General features: G+C 43.7%; 1 protein-coding gene across 1 annotated transcript in view; it reads right to left on the reverse strand.

The window, feature by feature from the left end:
* Window positions 1-181: 181 nt before the first annotated feature.
* ITK (IL2 inducible T cell kinase) overlaps window positions 182-16,708 on the reverse strand; it is a 31,866-nt gene continuing 15,339 nt past the window's right edge. The window contains exons 4-17 of the mRNA XM_048960880.1: window positions 16,135-16,263; window positions 15,505-15,545; window positions 14,689-14,840; window positions 14,069-14,134; window positions 13,830-13,884; window positions 10,367-10,446; window positions 9,584-9,720; window positions 8,794-8,868; window positions 8,162-8,333; window positions 7,236-7,452; window positions 6,491-6,555; window positions 6,290-6,408; window positions 3,966-4,123; window positions 182-3,426 (exon numbers count right to left, since the gene is read on the reverse strand). Of these exons, the coding sequence (XP_048816837.1) occupies window positions 3,355-3,426; window positions 3,966-4,123; window positions 6,290-6,408; window positions 6,491-6,555; window positions 7,236-7,452; window positions 8,162-8,333; window positions 8,794-8,868; window positions 9,584-9,720; window positions 10,367-10,446; window positions 13,830-13,884; window positions 14,069-14,134; window positions 14,689-14,840; window positions 15,505-15,545; window positions 16,135-16,263 (1,538 nt within the window). The 3' untranslated portion in view covers window positions 182-3,354. The remainder of the gene's footprint in view (window positions 3,427-3,965; window positions 4,124-6,289; window positions 6,409-6,490; window positions 6,556-7,235; window positions 7,453-8,161; window positions 8,334-8,793; window positions 8,869-9,583; window positions 9,721-10,366; window positions 10,447-13,829; window positions 13,885-14,068; window positions 14,135-14,688; window positions 14,841-15,504; window positions 15,546-16,134; window positions 16,264-16,708) is intronic.

The raw sequence follows: 16,708 nt of genomic DNA on the forward strand, positions 1-16,708 counted from the left end.
AATAGACAGACCCACACCTAGAAAATTCTGTTAATAGCATCTCTGGGAGCAAACCCTTCTCCTTCCCCTGTGTTGCACTTCTCTCTCACTTGTAACTCAAATATTTCTTAGCCATCATTCCCCTTTCTACTATTTATTGTTGTCAGAAAAATTCAGTAAGTGAGCATTATTGTTGCAGGTCCAAGAGATCTAACATCTAACGTTGCTCCGAGACTGTGGGAGAAACAAAGTCAGTCCAACAAAACCATGGCAGTAAAAATTGTTGTTGTTTCTTTTTTAAATATTGTTTAACCTTGCTTCCATTATCAGCCAGGTTCAGGGTGATGGGAATTCCACGAGTGTTGTGATACTATATTAATTTTCTACTCCGTGCTTTCTTAGATCATTGAATAATGAATGAGCTTCCTTGCATTCATCTTGTAGGTCACTGCTGGATGGATGCACTGGCAGTGAGGGGCAGGCCCCACAGCACTGCAGGTATCTACATGGTGTATAGATTTACCACTGTGCATTTGTCACATTATGGCACTGTCCTTTTCAGATTCTTGAAGTCTCTCATAAATACTAGTGGGGAAATACCCTTGGGAGAACTTGGATATTATTAACCCTGTTTTAGAAGGACCCGAAGAAGTTAAAGCCATAACACCTGACATTTAGACTTGGAAATCTGTGTGTCCATATGGTAAACTACCCAATTTGCTGAGATTATGGATACTTCCTAACCCTATGAACCCAGCATGTCAAGTAACCCCAGAACACAGCCAGAGCTCTGGGGAATGGAGATATTTCAGAAAGCCAGCTTGCTTCTTGGTGGGAAGGATGAAAAAGGGCAGGCTGTTCAATTATAAAAGCACACGAGTGGTTTTTGCATTGATGCTAATGTACAGTGAAAACCACAGATGGGACAAAGTAATTCTATTGTCTGTAAAAATACATATTGTGTACATAGAAATACAGCTAATGAAGACCAAACATATGACAATGATATTTTGTGCAGTGCACCCGAGCTAATAAATATTACACGTATCTCATCAAACATAAATATAATCTCAGAAATATTTCCTAAAAGAGCAATAGTGCTGCTACCCAATAGCAGCTTCTTCAGTCTCATCAGATCCCTGGTTGCTCCCAAAGAGCCAGAAGCTTGGCTTTGTGAGCACGCAGATAGCCCTGCCCCAGGCTGAGTGCCTCTGCTCAGGGAAAAGCCATTCCAGGGTGCCCTGCAGTGGTTCGGATTGTGTGAGTGGAGCAGGGGAGAAATGGGGTTACAGCCAGCTGGCCTCGCACTTAGCTGTAAGCGTGCTGTTCAACACGTGTCGGGCTGCTGGAAACTTCACTGCCCAAATGCCAAATTTAGCACCGCGGGGACGTGACAACAGGCTAACTTGGACTGAAAGGATGAGAGCGAGAAACTTAGCTTAACTTCACCATAGGCAAAAATTCAAAGATGTTTTATAGATGCTCATTTTCCACATATTGGTTCAGACTGCTAAGAGATTTCTGTGGAAGTCCTGGCTTGAAGGTGGCACTCTGACCTCATGCTTTGGATTGACATCTTCTGGTCTGTATGTTAGGATTCACCTTGCTTGGGAGAGTCACTCTGGATGGTATTAGTAGGAGCAAAACACAGTAAATAATGTGGAAATAAAGCAAAGTTGGAAGATCTATATGGCAGGAACTATGTCTTGCCTGGATCTATAAGCCTGAAAGGATTCTGGCTCCTAAAGTGACTCTAGAACCATGGATCTGAAAAACACCACAAATTCAACCTCCTTCTATGAAGAAGTAGTTTGACACAGGATATGTGAGATCATGGGATTACAGTATTTCCTTGTTCCATTTTTGTTGGCAAACATCTTTGAACTTGACTTCTGTAACAACAGAAGGAATTGCTGCTAGAAGTTTCAACCTCAAAGTTTCTGTAAACTGCTGTCACATAACGTTTACCCATGTCCAACTTGCCCAAACACAGAAACATCAAAAACACATCTCACATACATGCACATATCATCTGTGAGTCCCTTTTGCTTCGCTAGTTCTTGTTAATGCTTAGCAGAAAGTCCTGATCCCATGTACAAATGCTGCAGGACACTAACACCCACATTTCTGGTTCGGAGGTCAGTTATGTCAAATTAGTGTCTGTCCTGCAGTGGAGATGTGGATGTTAACTGAAGTACCAACAGATGGATATTGCTCATACCTTCTTCTGCTCCCACCACATGGATCTCCTGGAGCATCAAGGCAGTCTGTTTGCATAAGACTTTCTTTCTTTGATCACTCCCTAGAAGATTCACCAGTTTGTTTGCAGAAGAGATGGAAGAGTCTTTTCTTGTGATGATTCAGTTACTCTTTGAAGTAAAACTTCTCATTAGCACTAGTGCACTGATCACACACTCTGCATGTTTCCTCCTCATGGCACACTCTTTTGGGAATAGGTGTCTCTGCCTCTCCCTGACACACGGGATCCTCTCTGCTCCTGGACTGGAGGCACACAACGCTTTGCCCTGCCATGTCCTCCATGCTCAGATAGAGAAAGTTGGTGGAGGTTATTTATTTGTCTTCTGATTTAGAAAGATTGAGGAAAAAAATCAACAGAAACTTTCAGATTTGAGTTTTCCCCCCCCAGAACATCTAGATGTGCATCAGAGTCCCATTTTCCCACTCACTGTAGAAATTTGAGAGAATATCAAGACTCTTTATAACACATTGCTTTCCTCTTCTGCACTTACAAACTGCAGATACCTGTTCATCTTTTAGGGTATCAGAATCCTGTTTCCGTTAAGCCAGTTTCAGAGGAAGTCATATAAAGGGAGAACAAAACCACCTGAAAATGTCAGCATCAGAAATGCAGTCACTAAATCCAGGCTGTTCCTTTGTACCCCAGGCTTATTCCTGTTCAGAGCTTTCAGGTCCAGCCCACTCTGAATTAGAGAGCCATGGAAGTCTAAGTGTTCCTCCTTAGTCAAAGATAGTTTTTTTTCCCAGGGAAGACATTCATTTGGGAATTTGCAGAACTGGAACATCAATGCCAGATCTCCTCGTTTTGAGGCTGCATCTTCATGAGAATTACACTTGCTGTGTTACATGTTGCAGGAATTTCTGCTTATTTGCTGGTTCTGCTTGTAAGATGCAAACAACATTCTTGGCCAAGCCAAACCTCATGTCTGCCTGTGCTCTGGAAGACCTGGGAATATCTCGTCTGTCTGGAAGTACGGGCCTCTGCCCTCTGCTTCTCCTCAGGCATACAGTAAGTTTCTGTGGTGGAAGGATTCACATTAATGCTTTGTGTGGGGAGAATCCAGCCGTCTGCCCTATCAGGACTTTCTTAGCTTCATGTAGCATCCAGTGCCATGATTACAGATCAAACTCAGAGATTTCACTCAGCTGATAAAGCAGAAGAGAAAAGGACGGGCGGTCTTCTTTCCTCTGAGTGAAATGGAGAGAGAGAGAATATTAACGTCAGTGTGGGAGGTATGGTGAGTTTAGTAAGGAGAACCTTGTGAAAAAAGCGAGTTTTAACAAAAACAAAATCCGTTCTTATAGAGAAAATGCCAACAGAAGAATGATGCTCCTTCTGCACTGTGATTCTTCTCTACTAACAGGGAATTTTCCCCAGAGGACGCTAAGTACTTTGTAATGGGCAGGCTGTCATTTTTACCATCCACGTTAAAGCTGAGCACCACTGATTTGTAGCTTTCTTAGGAAGCAAAATGCTGAATTAACTTGAATTAGGTACACTGCATAGACTGTTCAGTGATGTCAATGCATTCTGTAGAAACAGCAGCTTAAATAAAAGGCAAAGACCATAAGGTTTAATTCATCTTGCTAACACAGATAATAGCTACAAAGTGCCTCATCTCCAGCACTGTATCTTGTATTAGCATGCGAGGTGTAAACTCTCTCCTAAACACCAAAGAAGAGAGAGCTCTTTTTGGGAAGCAGTGCTTTCCCAGTCAAATACTAACCATGCTCCAGCAGTGGCTCATCACCTCATAAATAGACTTGGAGGCCAACTTGGGCTTGTAGAGCCGAAACCCTGCATTGATTTCTTCCACCACTTCTCCATTGGTGCGATTCTCATAGGGCATTTTGCCTTCGCTGAAGACCTCCCACATCAGCACTCCTAAAGCAAACAAATGGGAACAATTACAAAAACACAAATAACATTCTCAGCAGGTCCACACCCCCCTTCCACCCGCTCATCTGCGCAGCTCAGTGTTGGTGTCTGTTACTTGAAAAAACATTTTTGCTTAGATTTGAAGCATACCTCAAAAAAATCAGGGCCTAACACAGCTGTACAGTGCAATCATGGTGGAATTCAAAGGACTGCAGCACATATTTTCTCTTTTCCTAAACACTCATATAACTTCCTATGATTACTGTTCAGAGCAGTGCAGAAACTTATGCTTATCCAGTGCAGTAGATGATATGCAAAGACAAAACCACTGTGGACACTGGCCAGAGTTGGCCATCATATCAGAAAAGGTCTGCAGATAAAGTGAATACAAGTTCTGGTTTTATTACTAGGTTTGCTTTCTTTGGTCCTCCGGTGTTAAACTGTGTTCACAATGTAGAGAAAGGAGAGACAGACTGATCTGACATGGAGTTGCATAACACTGCAGTCAGCTTTGCTAAAGAATTCTTGCTTTCTGCCTTCTAATTCTTCAAAGAGGGAGGTGCAGTGAGATTGCAGTCCCTTGCCATTGATATTGGCTCTGATGAACACCAAGCAGTTGTACTGCCCCAGTGTGCAGATTCCCAGCACTAGGAATTTCTTCCACCCATTTTGTTCTCTTGGGTACAGCAGGACTTCAGGCCTGGCAGAAGGGATGAATGCATGGCAGAAAGCGGAGCAGAATGCTTCTCACAGTCATGAGACCATGACACGACAGAGGAATCCTCTTATGCAAACCCCACTGGAGGGGCAGATAATGAGTCTGACAGATGTACTGCATTGGTGCCTGCAGATTTCATGGAGGGCTGACTGATGCACACACAGCTCACAGCTATTTCACTCAGCCCTGACGCTGGTATGAGCCAACTCCACTCAGCTTGGCTGGGCTATAAAACGGAGTATACTTTTGGAGGCATTTAGCTCTTACAGGGGCCCTAAATGTGAAATGCCACTCAGGCAGTTCCTGATTTGTGAAGCAGATGAGCATTCTTAGCAAGGTATCATCTCATCCCATGTCACTGCCACTTTGCTGCGAGGTGTCAGAGCTGGATGTGCTGGCAGTGTTACCCCTTGTTGTTATGAGGGAAGTGCTGACAGCCCCCTCCATGTGCCGGGGACATGAAGAGGACACAGAAGAGGGATAGTGCTTTGGAGGCATCTCTGGGTTGGGTTCTCAAAGGAGCTCCCATCACGCTGCTCATAACCCACCCCAGGGATGCATCACTTCACCCAGCATCAACCACACAGCTTCTAGGAAGGGCAGAGGGGAGCACAGAGCTCACAAGTACAGACTAGCCAAGGGTGTAATCCTACATTATTTACTGAGAGGCACAGAGCTGAGTGGCACCCCATTGACTGTGTGCTGTGCTCCGCACACTGTACCGATTCATTCTGGACTGCCACTATTTGTGTTAGCTGGAGGTGGGCCAGGCACATCAGTTGGCCAGATCAACAGGCCAGGGAATAGCCTTTGTTATCTGCAGTGCCAGTGGCTATGGGGAAAAAAACATACAGCAGCTTTCTTATCTATGAGGATCCAGAAAGGAGATTGAAGAACAGATGCAAATCATAAAACAATGCATTGGGGAGTGGGAAATTAGATGAGAAAAGGTCAGCACTGAAATAATATTTTCAAATCAACAAAAAGCAAACAGAGTCAGCAAAAACAAACTCTGAGAGGCAGAGGTTTAGAATGAAGCTTCAGTGCTTTGGACTGGTGATCAGAGAGATGAAATGCCTAAATGTCTGTATTTCCTTTTTCTTAGAAACCTTCTGACTTTTCTACATTTTCTTGGTTACTCATTCAGTTGCATCATAAGATAGAGATTGTTCCTTGGTACTGTATCACACTGTACAGGTACAATACATTATATTGGCAGTATCTGGAGGGCTTCAGAGTGTGTAGGTAGTTTACTGTTCCTTTCTTCCCTTCACCTAGACTATTTCGGCTTGATTTTCCAAGCTGCTATTCAGGCAACACACCATTGGAACCCTGAAGATGTAGTGTTTAGAATATTTTACTTTAGCACTGAGTCCCTAGGTCTTTCTGAGCTGGTATTTCTTCTCTTATTATTATTATTATTTTTTTGTTTCATTCTGATGAAGGTTTCTTACCAAATGACCAAACATCTGATTTGGTGCTGTAGTTACTGTAGGAGAAAACCTCTGGGGCAGACCATTTAACCGGAAACTTGGTCCCCGTGGAGCTGGTATACTGATCATCAAGAACAATCCTGGAAAAGGAAAAGAAGGGAGCATTCTGAGCAACCCCAGTACCTCACCACAGCCTCATGTCTGCATCCCCTATGGCATTACCTTGACATCCCAAAGTCAGACACTTTGACCACATGAGATTCCCCCACCAGGCAGTTCCTAGCAGCCTACAAAAACAGAAAAGGTAGAAGGTCAGTCCTGAAAGACTGTAACTGCCACTTTATTGCTTTTATCCTGTTTTACACAGTGCTTCAAAATAGGAGAATCAGAGTGATATCCTACTGTACAAAGAAAGCAAGAACGTTCAGTCCTAGTGTTTTCTGTGCATTTTACAGCCAGTGTGCTTCTCTTACCAGCAAAGCCTTCAGCCATCAGTCTGATGCAAGCCTTTGCTGCCCAGAAAGAGCAGAGAAAGACTGAAATATCCACAGCTGCCTACAGTCCTGTAGTAATATGGCAGCAGTGCACAAGGCAGCTTACTTGCAATTAAAACCATTTTATCAGCAATGCATGTTGTTTATGCCTATGTAAGAACAGGTCTTTTTGGTGTCTTTGCTGTTTTGGACATGAAAAGTGGTGAGATTCTGTGAGCTGTGGGAAGTAAAATAGTCCACTGAGACAAAGAGATGAAATTTATGTTCTTGCTTCTTCTCTCCCAAACACAACAAAGGGAAACGGATTTATCAGTGTTCCGGAGGATGCTTTTTCTTTCTAAAGCTTTAGTGCTGCTTCTGCAAAAAGAGGAGATATTGTTCCTCTGCCAGTGGGTAGGCAGGAGGAGTGTGAAAGCTGAAATTAATGTAGAAAGTCCAGTTGGAGTGGGGAAATCTGTATGGAGGCAACGTACCAGGTCTCTGTGGATGACAGAATTTTGTTCCAGATAAGCCATTCCTTCGCACACGTCTAGGCACATTCCCAGGAGGGTTTCCTTTGAAAAACTGCCCCGCTGGCTCCTGAGGTAGTCAGACAAGCAGCCATGCTCCATGAACTCGAACACCAGGCATATGGGAGTGTTCTCAAAGCACACTCCATAAAGCTGAACTAGTTTGGGGTGAGACAGCTTCCTGTGGGACAAGAAGAGGAGGTGGAGAAAGAGGTTGAAGTCTGCTCAGTCCTTTCTGCCCTTACAGAAATTATGCTTACAGAAAATGACCAGTTTTTTCACCCTGTTTCACCTGTTGCATTCTTCTCTCTGCAAAGACCAACTATGAACACAGAAAAGAGAAAATATGCAGATGAGGCCTAACTTCAAGGTGCTTAGCATTGAGTATATCTCATTTCAATGGTAATCAAAAGACATTCCTGCATTCCAAATCATCCAATCAAACAACAAAAAAAATGTTTCTTCCTACTTTGAAGAGAGAGAGATGTAAAAAAATGCAAACAAAGGCAATGATATCAGATACAAGTATTGTCAGCTGTGCAAATAAAAACAAAAAAGCAGGCAAGCTTTTAAAATAAAATGTGCCTCAAATTTTGAGATGTCTTAATCTAATTATTTCTGACACTTGTCTCTCCAAAATGCTCTAGGAATGAACCCTGCCTTCTAGAGAAGAAGAAATCTAGAAAACAGTTCTGGATATTGACAGACTTACAACTATAGGAATTCACCTACACTTTGAACTGTGTTCCCTTGTAACCCCCAGAGCTCACAGGTCTCTCTATACTGTTCAGCTGGATAGCAAATAATGCAAAATTCATATTCCTGAACATTATCACAACACTTTGTCTACTGAGTACAGGGTCTGATTTTTGTGTGAATCTACTGCTTACATCAAGACCTTAGCCTCCTCGATGAAATCCTCTTCAGACATCGCTCCTTCACGAATGGTCTTTATGGCAACTTTTGTCTTCTCCAGCCAGTAGCCAAGGTAAACCACCCCAAACTGACCACTGCCTATTTCCTGCACATGGGTGAGCTCAGAGGGATTAATGACCAATTTTCCTGTTGATTGTAGGAGAAAGAGTAAAAATCTATCAGAAAAACGTCAAAGAAAAAGCTTTTGTGGGTTAAATATTAAGACAGGACACTAAGTAAGAGTTTCTGACTCTGACTTAAATCATCTGTGTGACTTTTGGTGGCTCATTTACTACTCCATGCTGCAGTTCATGCACCAGAATAACAGCATTCCCATTTTTTCCTCTATTTCTTTTGTCTATCCAGCTCTTCAGGGAGGATTGTCTCTAACACATGTACATATTACTATGCACAACATGTTTCCCAGTTCTCTTGATGCTTCTGAGAATTACAGCAGTGTTTGGAATGGTGCAATGTAAAGATCTGAAGAAAACTATTATACTGGTGGTCACATGAGAATTCTTCATTCTCCATGGATATATTCACGTTCACCCAGATAACCAAGGAGGTGTGTGATTCCCACATGGTGAAGAGAGTAACTCCATACCATAGCTCAGCCCTGCGGTGATTGGGGCCTTTTTCTTCCAAGAAGACACTGCGTACCGCAAACGAGTAACAAGCCCTGAATAACAGAAGGAAAGATGGGTTCCAGTTATTGTCACCGTTATGGGAAGTGTGGCTGTTCTTCTCCCCAGAAGTGAGTCAGGATACGTGCAGCGCATTTATTGTACTGAGTTCTCAGCTCCACTTGAGGGCAGCTGAATCTCTATTCAGTGTGATTTCCTGCCTGCCAAGGAAGCCAATTCTGATCAGTTTCAGCTTATTTTTCATTCTTGCTCTGTCAGCAAGTGTGAGTCTATATTAACTGATGAAATTCCAAATTATACATTTATATTTTTGAAGTCCACGGTTTCCCTTGGTACTCTGAGCTGTAGTCTTTGATGACTCCCATGTTTGGCTGTGGATGTTGGCCATGCCCCTGACTTTGTGTCGAATCAAGGCCCAGGGATATGCCACCTCCGGGGCAAGAAGGCACTGCAGTTTATGTCAAGCAAGTAGCTCGTCTAGCAGTTGCTGACACACTCCCATGGACTCCTGAGAATGAAAGGGCTCTCTATTGTTTGTCTGTATGACATCTGCATTAGTCATACTCAGAAGGATCACCAGAATGAAGAAGTTGGAAGCTTAGCCAAGATGGTCATTTTACAGACATTCTAGTGCCAGGGTAACAATTCAGTGTAAGGATGGAGGGATTGAGAGCCTTCCTTCCTTGAGAACATTCACCTGGCTACATGGTGAAACAGCAACTTGCCTAGCTGGTGTCAGCATTCACTTACCTCCTGCATTGTGCTGGTGGTAGTTGATGAGTTCAGGGATGCAGTCAAAGATGTGTTTTTCTGCCAAATAGTATCTCTTGGGAAAGTCGGTTGTCTCATTGATGTGGTAATGTTTTATTACAGGGTTGTTATCCGTACTGAAAAAGATGAAGTTTTCTTTGAGAAAAACTAGGTTACAGCAAAAAGATAGGAATTTGGGGTATAGGTGGAAGAGAAGAGAGCAAAGAAATGGGACAGCCTTCCTTACAGTGAATGGGTGAGGAGAGAGGAGCGAGCTGCAATTGCTAGTGAAAACTGTACTTCTATGTTTTCCCTCTCACTGGTAGATAGTCTCAACTCTAGAAAGGCTGAGGTTTCTCAATAAGAACAGGTTGAGTACTATGTTACTCTGCCTCTTTATGAAACAAAACTTTCTGCCCCATGACAGAAACCCTTTCACTGGTCCTGTGTTATCCACTTTGGATGAGTGCAGCACATAGCCTGTGTTGATCCTACGGGCACTTCAGCTGGGGAGGAAATTTCAACAAAATTACAAGCCTGGTGATGTCTTAGGGACTATATATAGGCACTTATTTAGATGCAGGGTGAAGTGGAGCCTTTAATATGCTTTGCTTTGCGAATGGCAGCTAACTCTTCTGCCTTTTTTGGAAGCATTTTTCTGTATCGTTTTAATGAGCCTTCTGCTCTATCTTCATGATGCCAAAACAACTACAGAGATTACTCTCTCATAGAAGCCATTTCATTGATGTAATTGATGTGAAAAGCTGCTGAGCTCAGCTGTACCTCAGTGCTTTGGTGAAAACAGAGACTGTGTACATGCCAGGCTGCCTCGAATCTCTCACCATGAAGGCACCTTCTCTACCCTGTAACAAGATCAGAGGAGAGAAAACTGGTTAGAGACATCACAGAAAAAGAAGCAGGCCAGGGGCAAAGCTCTGCTCATTTCAGCCCCGTCTTCTGCTCATGAGGATTTGCTAAAGATATTGGAAAAAATGGAGCTCTCAGCCACTCCATGCTCTTCCCTGGTGTATGCCCAGGGACTGCAGGTACACCCAGCTGATCTCTCTTGGGTGCCATGTATTTTTAGCTTGATTTCCTGAGGAAATGGGACTTATGCAATCATGTTGAATATGTGTGGGTGTAGGCACACATAAATGCACGTCTCTGTTCCTCTAAGCTTCTCCTCTAGAAATTTTGATTGCTTTCAACCTTATCTGAGAGAACACTGGTGATCTTAATTTCAGACAAGTTCAACAAAAATGGGCAGCTGAGTGGAAACGCAAACCCCGCTGAGTGCCCTCCACAGAGAGCAGTTACAGGATGAAGGTGCTACTTATTCAACACCAAAGAATCCCTATGAGAGCATATGAGAGATAATTTACCAATGTACCAGAAATAGAAAAAGCTTGGACAAGATCCTCTGTGCAGGTACACCAGCCAACCAATGTCTAAATATAATTGCTTAGGAAAGCAGGCTACCTCCACTCAGGCATTCACAGAACAATTTCCCTTTCTAATTTTTCACTGTAATTGTTTTCTACTCATCTGAACGCTAAAATGTTCCATAGGCCTGCAGGGTCAAACACTAATGAATCAGATAGCAGGGGAGAAGATTTAACATAACAGTTTGGATGCAATGTGCTGTGCTGACTCTACATTGATAATAAAAACCATAATTTTTTTATGTTTGAAGATAAAGATACTTTTATATCTGACACTTCAAATGCTTGATTATTTTTGCTTTGCTTTACCTGATGGAGTCCCTCCACTTATATGTGCCCAATCTTCTTTTCACAGAATCACAGAATCACAGAATCACCCGGGTTGGAAGGGACCCCAAGGATCATGTAGTTCCAACCCCCCTGCCTAGCAGGGCCACCAAACATACACATTCAGATCAGGTTGCCCAGGACCCCGTCCAACCTGGCCTTAAACACGTCCAAGGACGGGGCATCCACAACCTCCCTGGGCAGCCCGTTCTAGGGCCTAACCACTCTCCTAGTAAAGAACTTCCCCCTAACATCTAACCTAAATCTTCCCTCCTTCAACTTAAAACCATTTCCCCTAGTCCTGCTGTCGTCAGCCCTTTTGAAGAGTTTACTCCCCTCCTGGGTGTAGGTTCCCTTCAGGTATTGATAGGCTGCAATGAGGTCACCCCGCAGCCTTCTCTTCTCCAGGCTGAACAAGCCCAACTCCCTCAGCCTGTCCTCATAGGGGAGGTGCTCCAGCCCCCTGATCATCTTAGTCGCCCTCCTCTGGACCCTTTCCAAAATCTCTATGTCTTTCTTGTACTGAGGGCTCCACACCTGGACACAATACTCCAGATGGGGCCTCACAAGAGCCGTGTAGAGAGGGACAATCACCTCCCTGTCCCTGCTGGCCACCCCTCTCCTGATGGAGCCCAGGATCCCATTTGCCTTTCGAGCTGCCAGAGCGCACTGCTGGCTCATATTCAGTCTCTCGTCCATCAGGACCCCCAGGTCCTTCTCTGCCGAGCTGCTCTCAAGGACCACTCCTCCCAGCCTGTACAGGTGCCTGGGGTTCTTCCGGCCCAAATGCAAAACCTTGCACTTTGCCATGTTGAACCTCATCAGGTTCACCCGAGCCCAGCCCTCCAGCCTGTCGAGGTCCCTCTGAATGGCATCCCTTCCTTCCACCGTATCAACCGCACCACTCAGCTTGGTGTCGTCAGCAAACTTGCTGAGGGTGCACTCAATTCCCTCATCGATGTCATTAATAAAGATGTTAAAGAGCACCGGTCCCAAGACAGACCCTTGGGGGACACCACTTGTTACCGGCCTCCACCTGGACATAGAGCCATTGACCACCACCCTCTGTCTGCGGCCTTTCAACCAATTGCTTATCCATCGGGTCGTCCACCCATCAAATCCACTTCCCTCCAATTTGGAGATGAGGATGTGGTGGGGGACCATGTCAAAGGCCTTGCTCAGGTCCAGGTAAATGACATCGGTCGCCTTCCCTTCGTCCACCAATGCCGTCACTCCATCATAGAAGGCCACAAGATTAGTTAGGCATGACCTTCCTTTGGTGAAGCCGTGCTGGCTGTCTCGGATCACATGCTCATTCTTTATGTGACCGAGCATGTTGTCCAGGAGGATCTGTTCCATGATCTGTTCTTTTCTACATTTAAAAAAAAAACAACAGACTTCCTTCGTTTCAACACTGCTAATATTGACAGCAAACATGCAGCAACCTGTGACTGTCTTTTGTCTGACAAAGCTGGAAGGAGCTTTATCAGCTTTACCAGACAAATCCCATCTGCGGCACGTGGTGTAAGGCTAAGCCCCAAGTGCAGCCTGTCTCAGCCTCCTGCTGGCACAGGTAGAGGAGAGTTGGGGGGAAGCATCCTGCTGAGCTGCTTTCAGAACCATTCTTCCCTCTCACATGGGAGCAAGGCTGGCTGGAGACCACTCATGTGCTTGGCTGCGTGTTTGGAAGGAGCTGTAAGGGATGGAAAATTCTGAAGCAGAAATGTCTGCAGCCAAACAGGGGTAGCAGCCACAGAAAAGCTGTGATGGAAGGACCAGAAGGAAAAATAAGTTCACTCAATCCTGCATGGTTAGTAGGAGTTCATAGGAGATAAGAGATTATTTTAAACCGCATAAAAATAAGATCCTATTTTCATAAAGACTGTCATTCAGCATTTTATTTGGTTCTCCTGTTAGTGTAAGAGCTGACACTGTAAAAACTAACATTGTGTTTGTGTGGAAAATTTGAACAAGAAGTGTACTCTTTTTATTCGCATGACAGTCTTCACTGGAAAACTCTGTCTCTACTGAAAGATTAGAGACGCACGCACATAACACACAGCTAAGCATAACACCAACCCATACTTTTGGCTTTCACCCAAAATACCACAGCACAAGATTAGTTCGATTTTCAGAGAACTACTGGCATTCGCAGGCCTCCAGCAGAGTCATGATGAGCTACAATCTGAGTTTTCAGCCAACTCTGTTCTGAAAAGGCATTTTCCATCATCTCACTGCCCTGGATGAGGGTGGCACAGCTCACTGCCTGCCCCTGGCTGCTGTGGTGTCGGGGGCTGCTGGTGCCTGGATCCCTACCAGCCCCGTGCCATGCATGGCCCAGGGACAGCAGCACAGCAGCACAGCAGGGACCTGGCACTCAGTTTGCCCTTGCACAAAGCAGCACTCATGGGCTGCTCCTCAGTTCTCATTTATTAATTATGATCGCCCATCTGACCTGAATGTAAACACCGGCTTACCTCATCCCTGAGGAGCATTTCTGCTTTGCTTCTGCTGATGTTCTTATTGTACCATCTGAAAACAGCAAAAGACTGCGTGTCAGCATTTCTAGGCTGTTAAAGTTCCTGCTGAAAAGCCTCTGCACTGAGAGTCTCTAATAGAAGCGACAACATAGCATGGGGTGGGGACCTTTGAGATTTGCAGCTTCTGTATCAAATCCAGCATTTAGAGGTACAACAAAAACACAGGCACAACTTACTCATATATTTGCAGGTTATCGGGTGATTTTTCCGCCAGGTAGCTACTTGGCACATAGCCTTCATGCCTGTGAAAATGTGACACAGCACGTGTGAGCTACAGACAGGATTTTCTCTGCACCCGTGGAAGTTAGCCCTGAGACATTTGTTGGCCAGATGCCTTGTTCTTTGCATGATAGAAATGCTGGGTTTTATGTATTTTGTAGGGTTCCTGGGTGTTGAAAACAACTATATCCTCCCCAGCCCAGATAAACAAGGAGAACTGAGGAGAAATAATGCACAGCCTCCATCACTGTTCATATTGAGGATCCTATAGTTTGATTTTTTTTGGTGTTAGTTATCCCCGCGGAGTGCATTCTAGTTTCCTTAAGTTTTCCCCCATAAGTTTGACAGCAAGTATCAGTCTGAGCTAAGGATTGCTGTTTAAAAAATCAACTTTGGGTCCTTTTTCTTCAGCTGCCTAGATACAAGCAGCTCCAAGGGAAGGATCCTTCCATCTCACTTTCTTCTATGTATCAGAAGATACTTCGCAAAAGTGGTACTAGAGGCCAGATAAATGCTAGTGGATGAGCAGACTGGACTTAGAAAGGATTTGTAAATTTGATGTTGAAAAGGGATTTACCCGTTCTTATCTTGAATCAGCCACCAATGTTCCTCAGAGCTGTCAATCACATGATATTCCTCATTGTACCGTAATGTCAGCTCCTGCGGGTTCTGGGCTTCATAGTCGTATATGGCCACGACTAAGGTTTCCTTTGTGTTTAGCAGTGATTTCTGCACCAATTAGGAAAAAGGCTCATCACATTCATGTTCATAAATGTCAATGGCATGCTCTCTGAAATGATTTTCCCCTGACAACACTGGTGTGCTCTGTACTCAGTTCTTTTAGGCATAAGGCAGAATTAACCCTGTCTGATCCGATTTTCACAGATGTTTCCTAAACTCCCATTAAAAGATACCAGTGATAAAATCTCCTTGCTCTTCTTAGATGGACCTAACAACCTCACAGCTCCTCACTTCTTATTATGACTTTTTCCATCCACAAGTGGGTTTGGAAAACTGCTCATTCTGCTTCTCTTCACAGCAGCATTTGCAGATATAAAAGCTTTTCTCATATCCACCCCCTTTCCCAGTTTCCCTTTCTACAGAATGAAAAAAAAAACCCACCACCTTTGAAGCTTTCCTCACCATTGGAAAGCTACTTGTAACACAGCCATCTTTGAAGGACTTAATCTAGTGCAGTGGATTACTGCTGATTATTTATAACTTATGGGGAAAGAAAAAAAAAAGAAAAGGGAAGAGAAAAGCCCAGGGAATATTATCATAGTTGATATTCTAGGTCACTGCTCCATGACGAACATTACTGAACTTATTTGCACCTCTGCTAGTTAAACATACAGGACACTAAGGACAGTGTTGCATGCCTTGCTGCACTCACCCAGTTATCTTCAGGAGTTGGAGGAAGAGGCTTCTTTGAGGCTGAAATGAAATCAAGAAAGCTAATTTGAATCAGGAATAGACAAACCCTACAGAAATAGAATAGCTAGCTTTGGTCGTTTAGAGTAAGATGTGCCAACAGCTGCACCTGCTAGCACGGGTTTGAAACTGATGTGCAGACTGCATAAGGAATCACAGAAATGCAAGGGGAAAAAAAGTCTTGAGTGTAAAATGTTTGACTTCCCTATCTGCCAGCACTTACATCACCATTGATACTACAGAGGAAATGTGGGAAGGACAAAATAGGACACGTGGGAAGGAGTGCAGATATCTTAAAAAGTTGTTGTTAAGGCTTGTTGAAGGACCACAGCTGATCAAGTTCTTGGGTTTCAGTTTCACTCCTCAGACAGAACAAAGCATTCTACAGAGGAAAATATTAATTCAAAACAAAGAGTAACGTGTAGTGAAAAATAAGCCAAAACAAGGAACATTCAAAGAAGACAGCAGCATGTCTCTTGATCAAAATGTAACAGGGTATACTTTCATGTTCTGCACAAGACAGATTTAATCTTTTACTTTTTCTAGGAATAAATATTTTCAGGGTCAAGAGGCTCTTAAAGAAATCTCATACCAGTTTTGGTGGGGTCATACTCTACACAGCCAACTGCCATCTTCTCTGTCTGAGCACAGCATCTCCACTTGCCATCTATCCAGAAATCTGGATGATACTTTGAGACCAAACTGTTATTGCTCCTGGTTTCTGGAAAGTGTTACAGTAAGAGAAGAAAGGAGGAAAAAGTGGATTTGTTTTTATTGACATAATCTCTGCAAAATACATGGAACTGAACAGAAATAATCTGCACTGAAGAATCTTCTTATTTTTTCTCAAACCATTATTCTATGTGAATATTATCAGCCTGATCCTTTTCTCTCTTCAAACTGTTAAACACCAAAACCACAGAAAGAAGGTTTCAGAAACAGAAAGAAAACCTGGTACAACCAGGTACTGATGATTCTCATAGTGAACTGCATCTCTGCAGTATGTATGTACATAGGACACCAACTCTGCTCGGTGTTCAGAAGGAGCTGCACCAGTTGGGATTCACCAGCTCTAAATATGTTTGTATGTGTAGATGTCAGCTGTGAATCTCTGTATGAGCAGTCAAAGGTCCTTTGGTTTGAAACTATTTGCCCTAATAATTTTC

The sequence above is a fragment of the Lagopus muta genome, chromosome 14 (genome assembly GCF_023343835.1).
Source record: "Lagopus muta isolate bLagMut1 chromosome 14, bLagMut1 primary, whole genome shotgun sequence".
Taxonomy (NCBI): Eukaryota; Metazoa; Chordata; class Aves; order Galliformes; family Phasianidae; genus Lagopus; species Lagopus muta.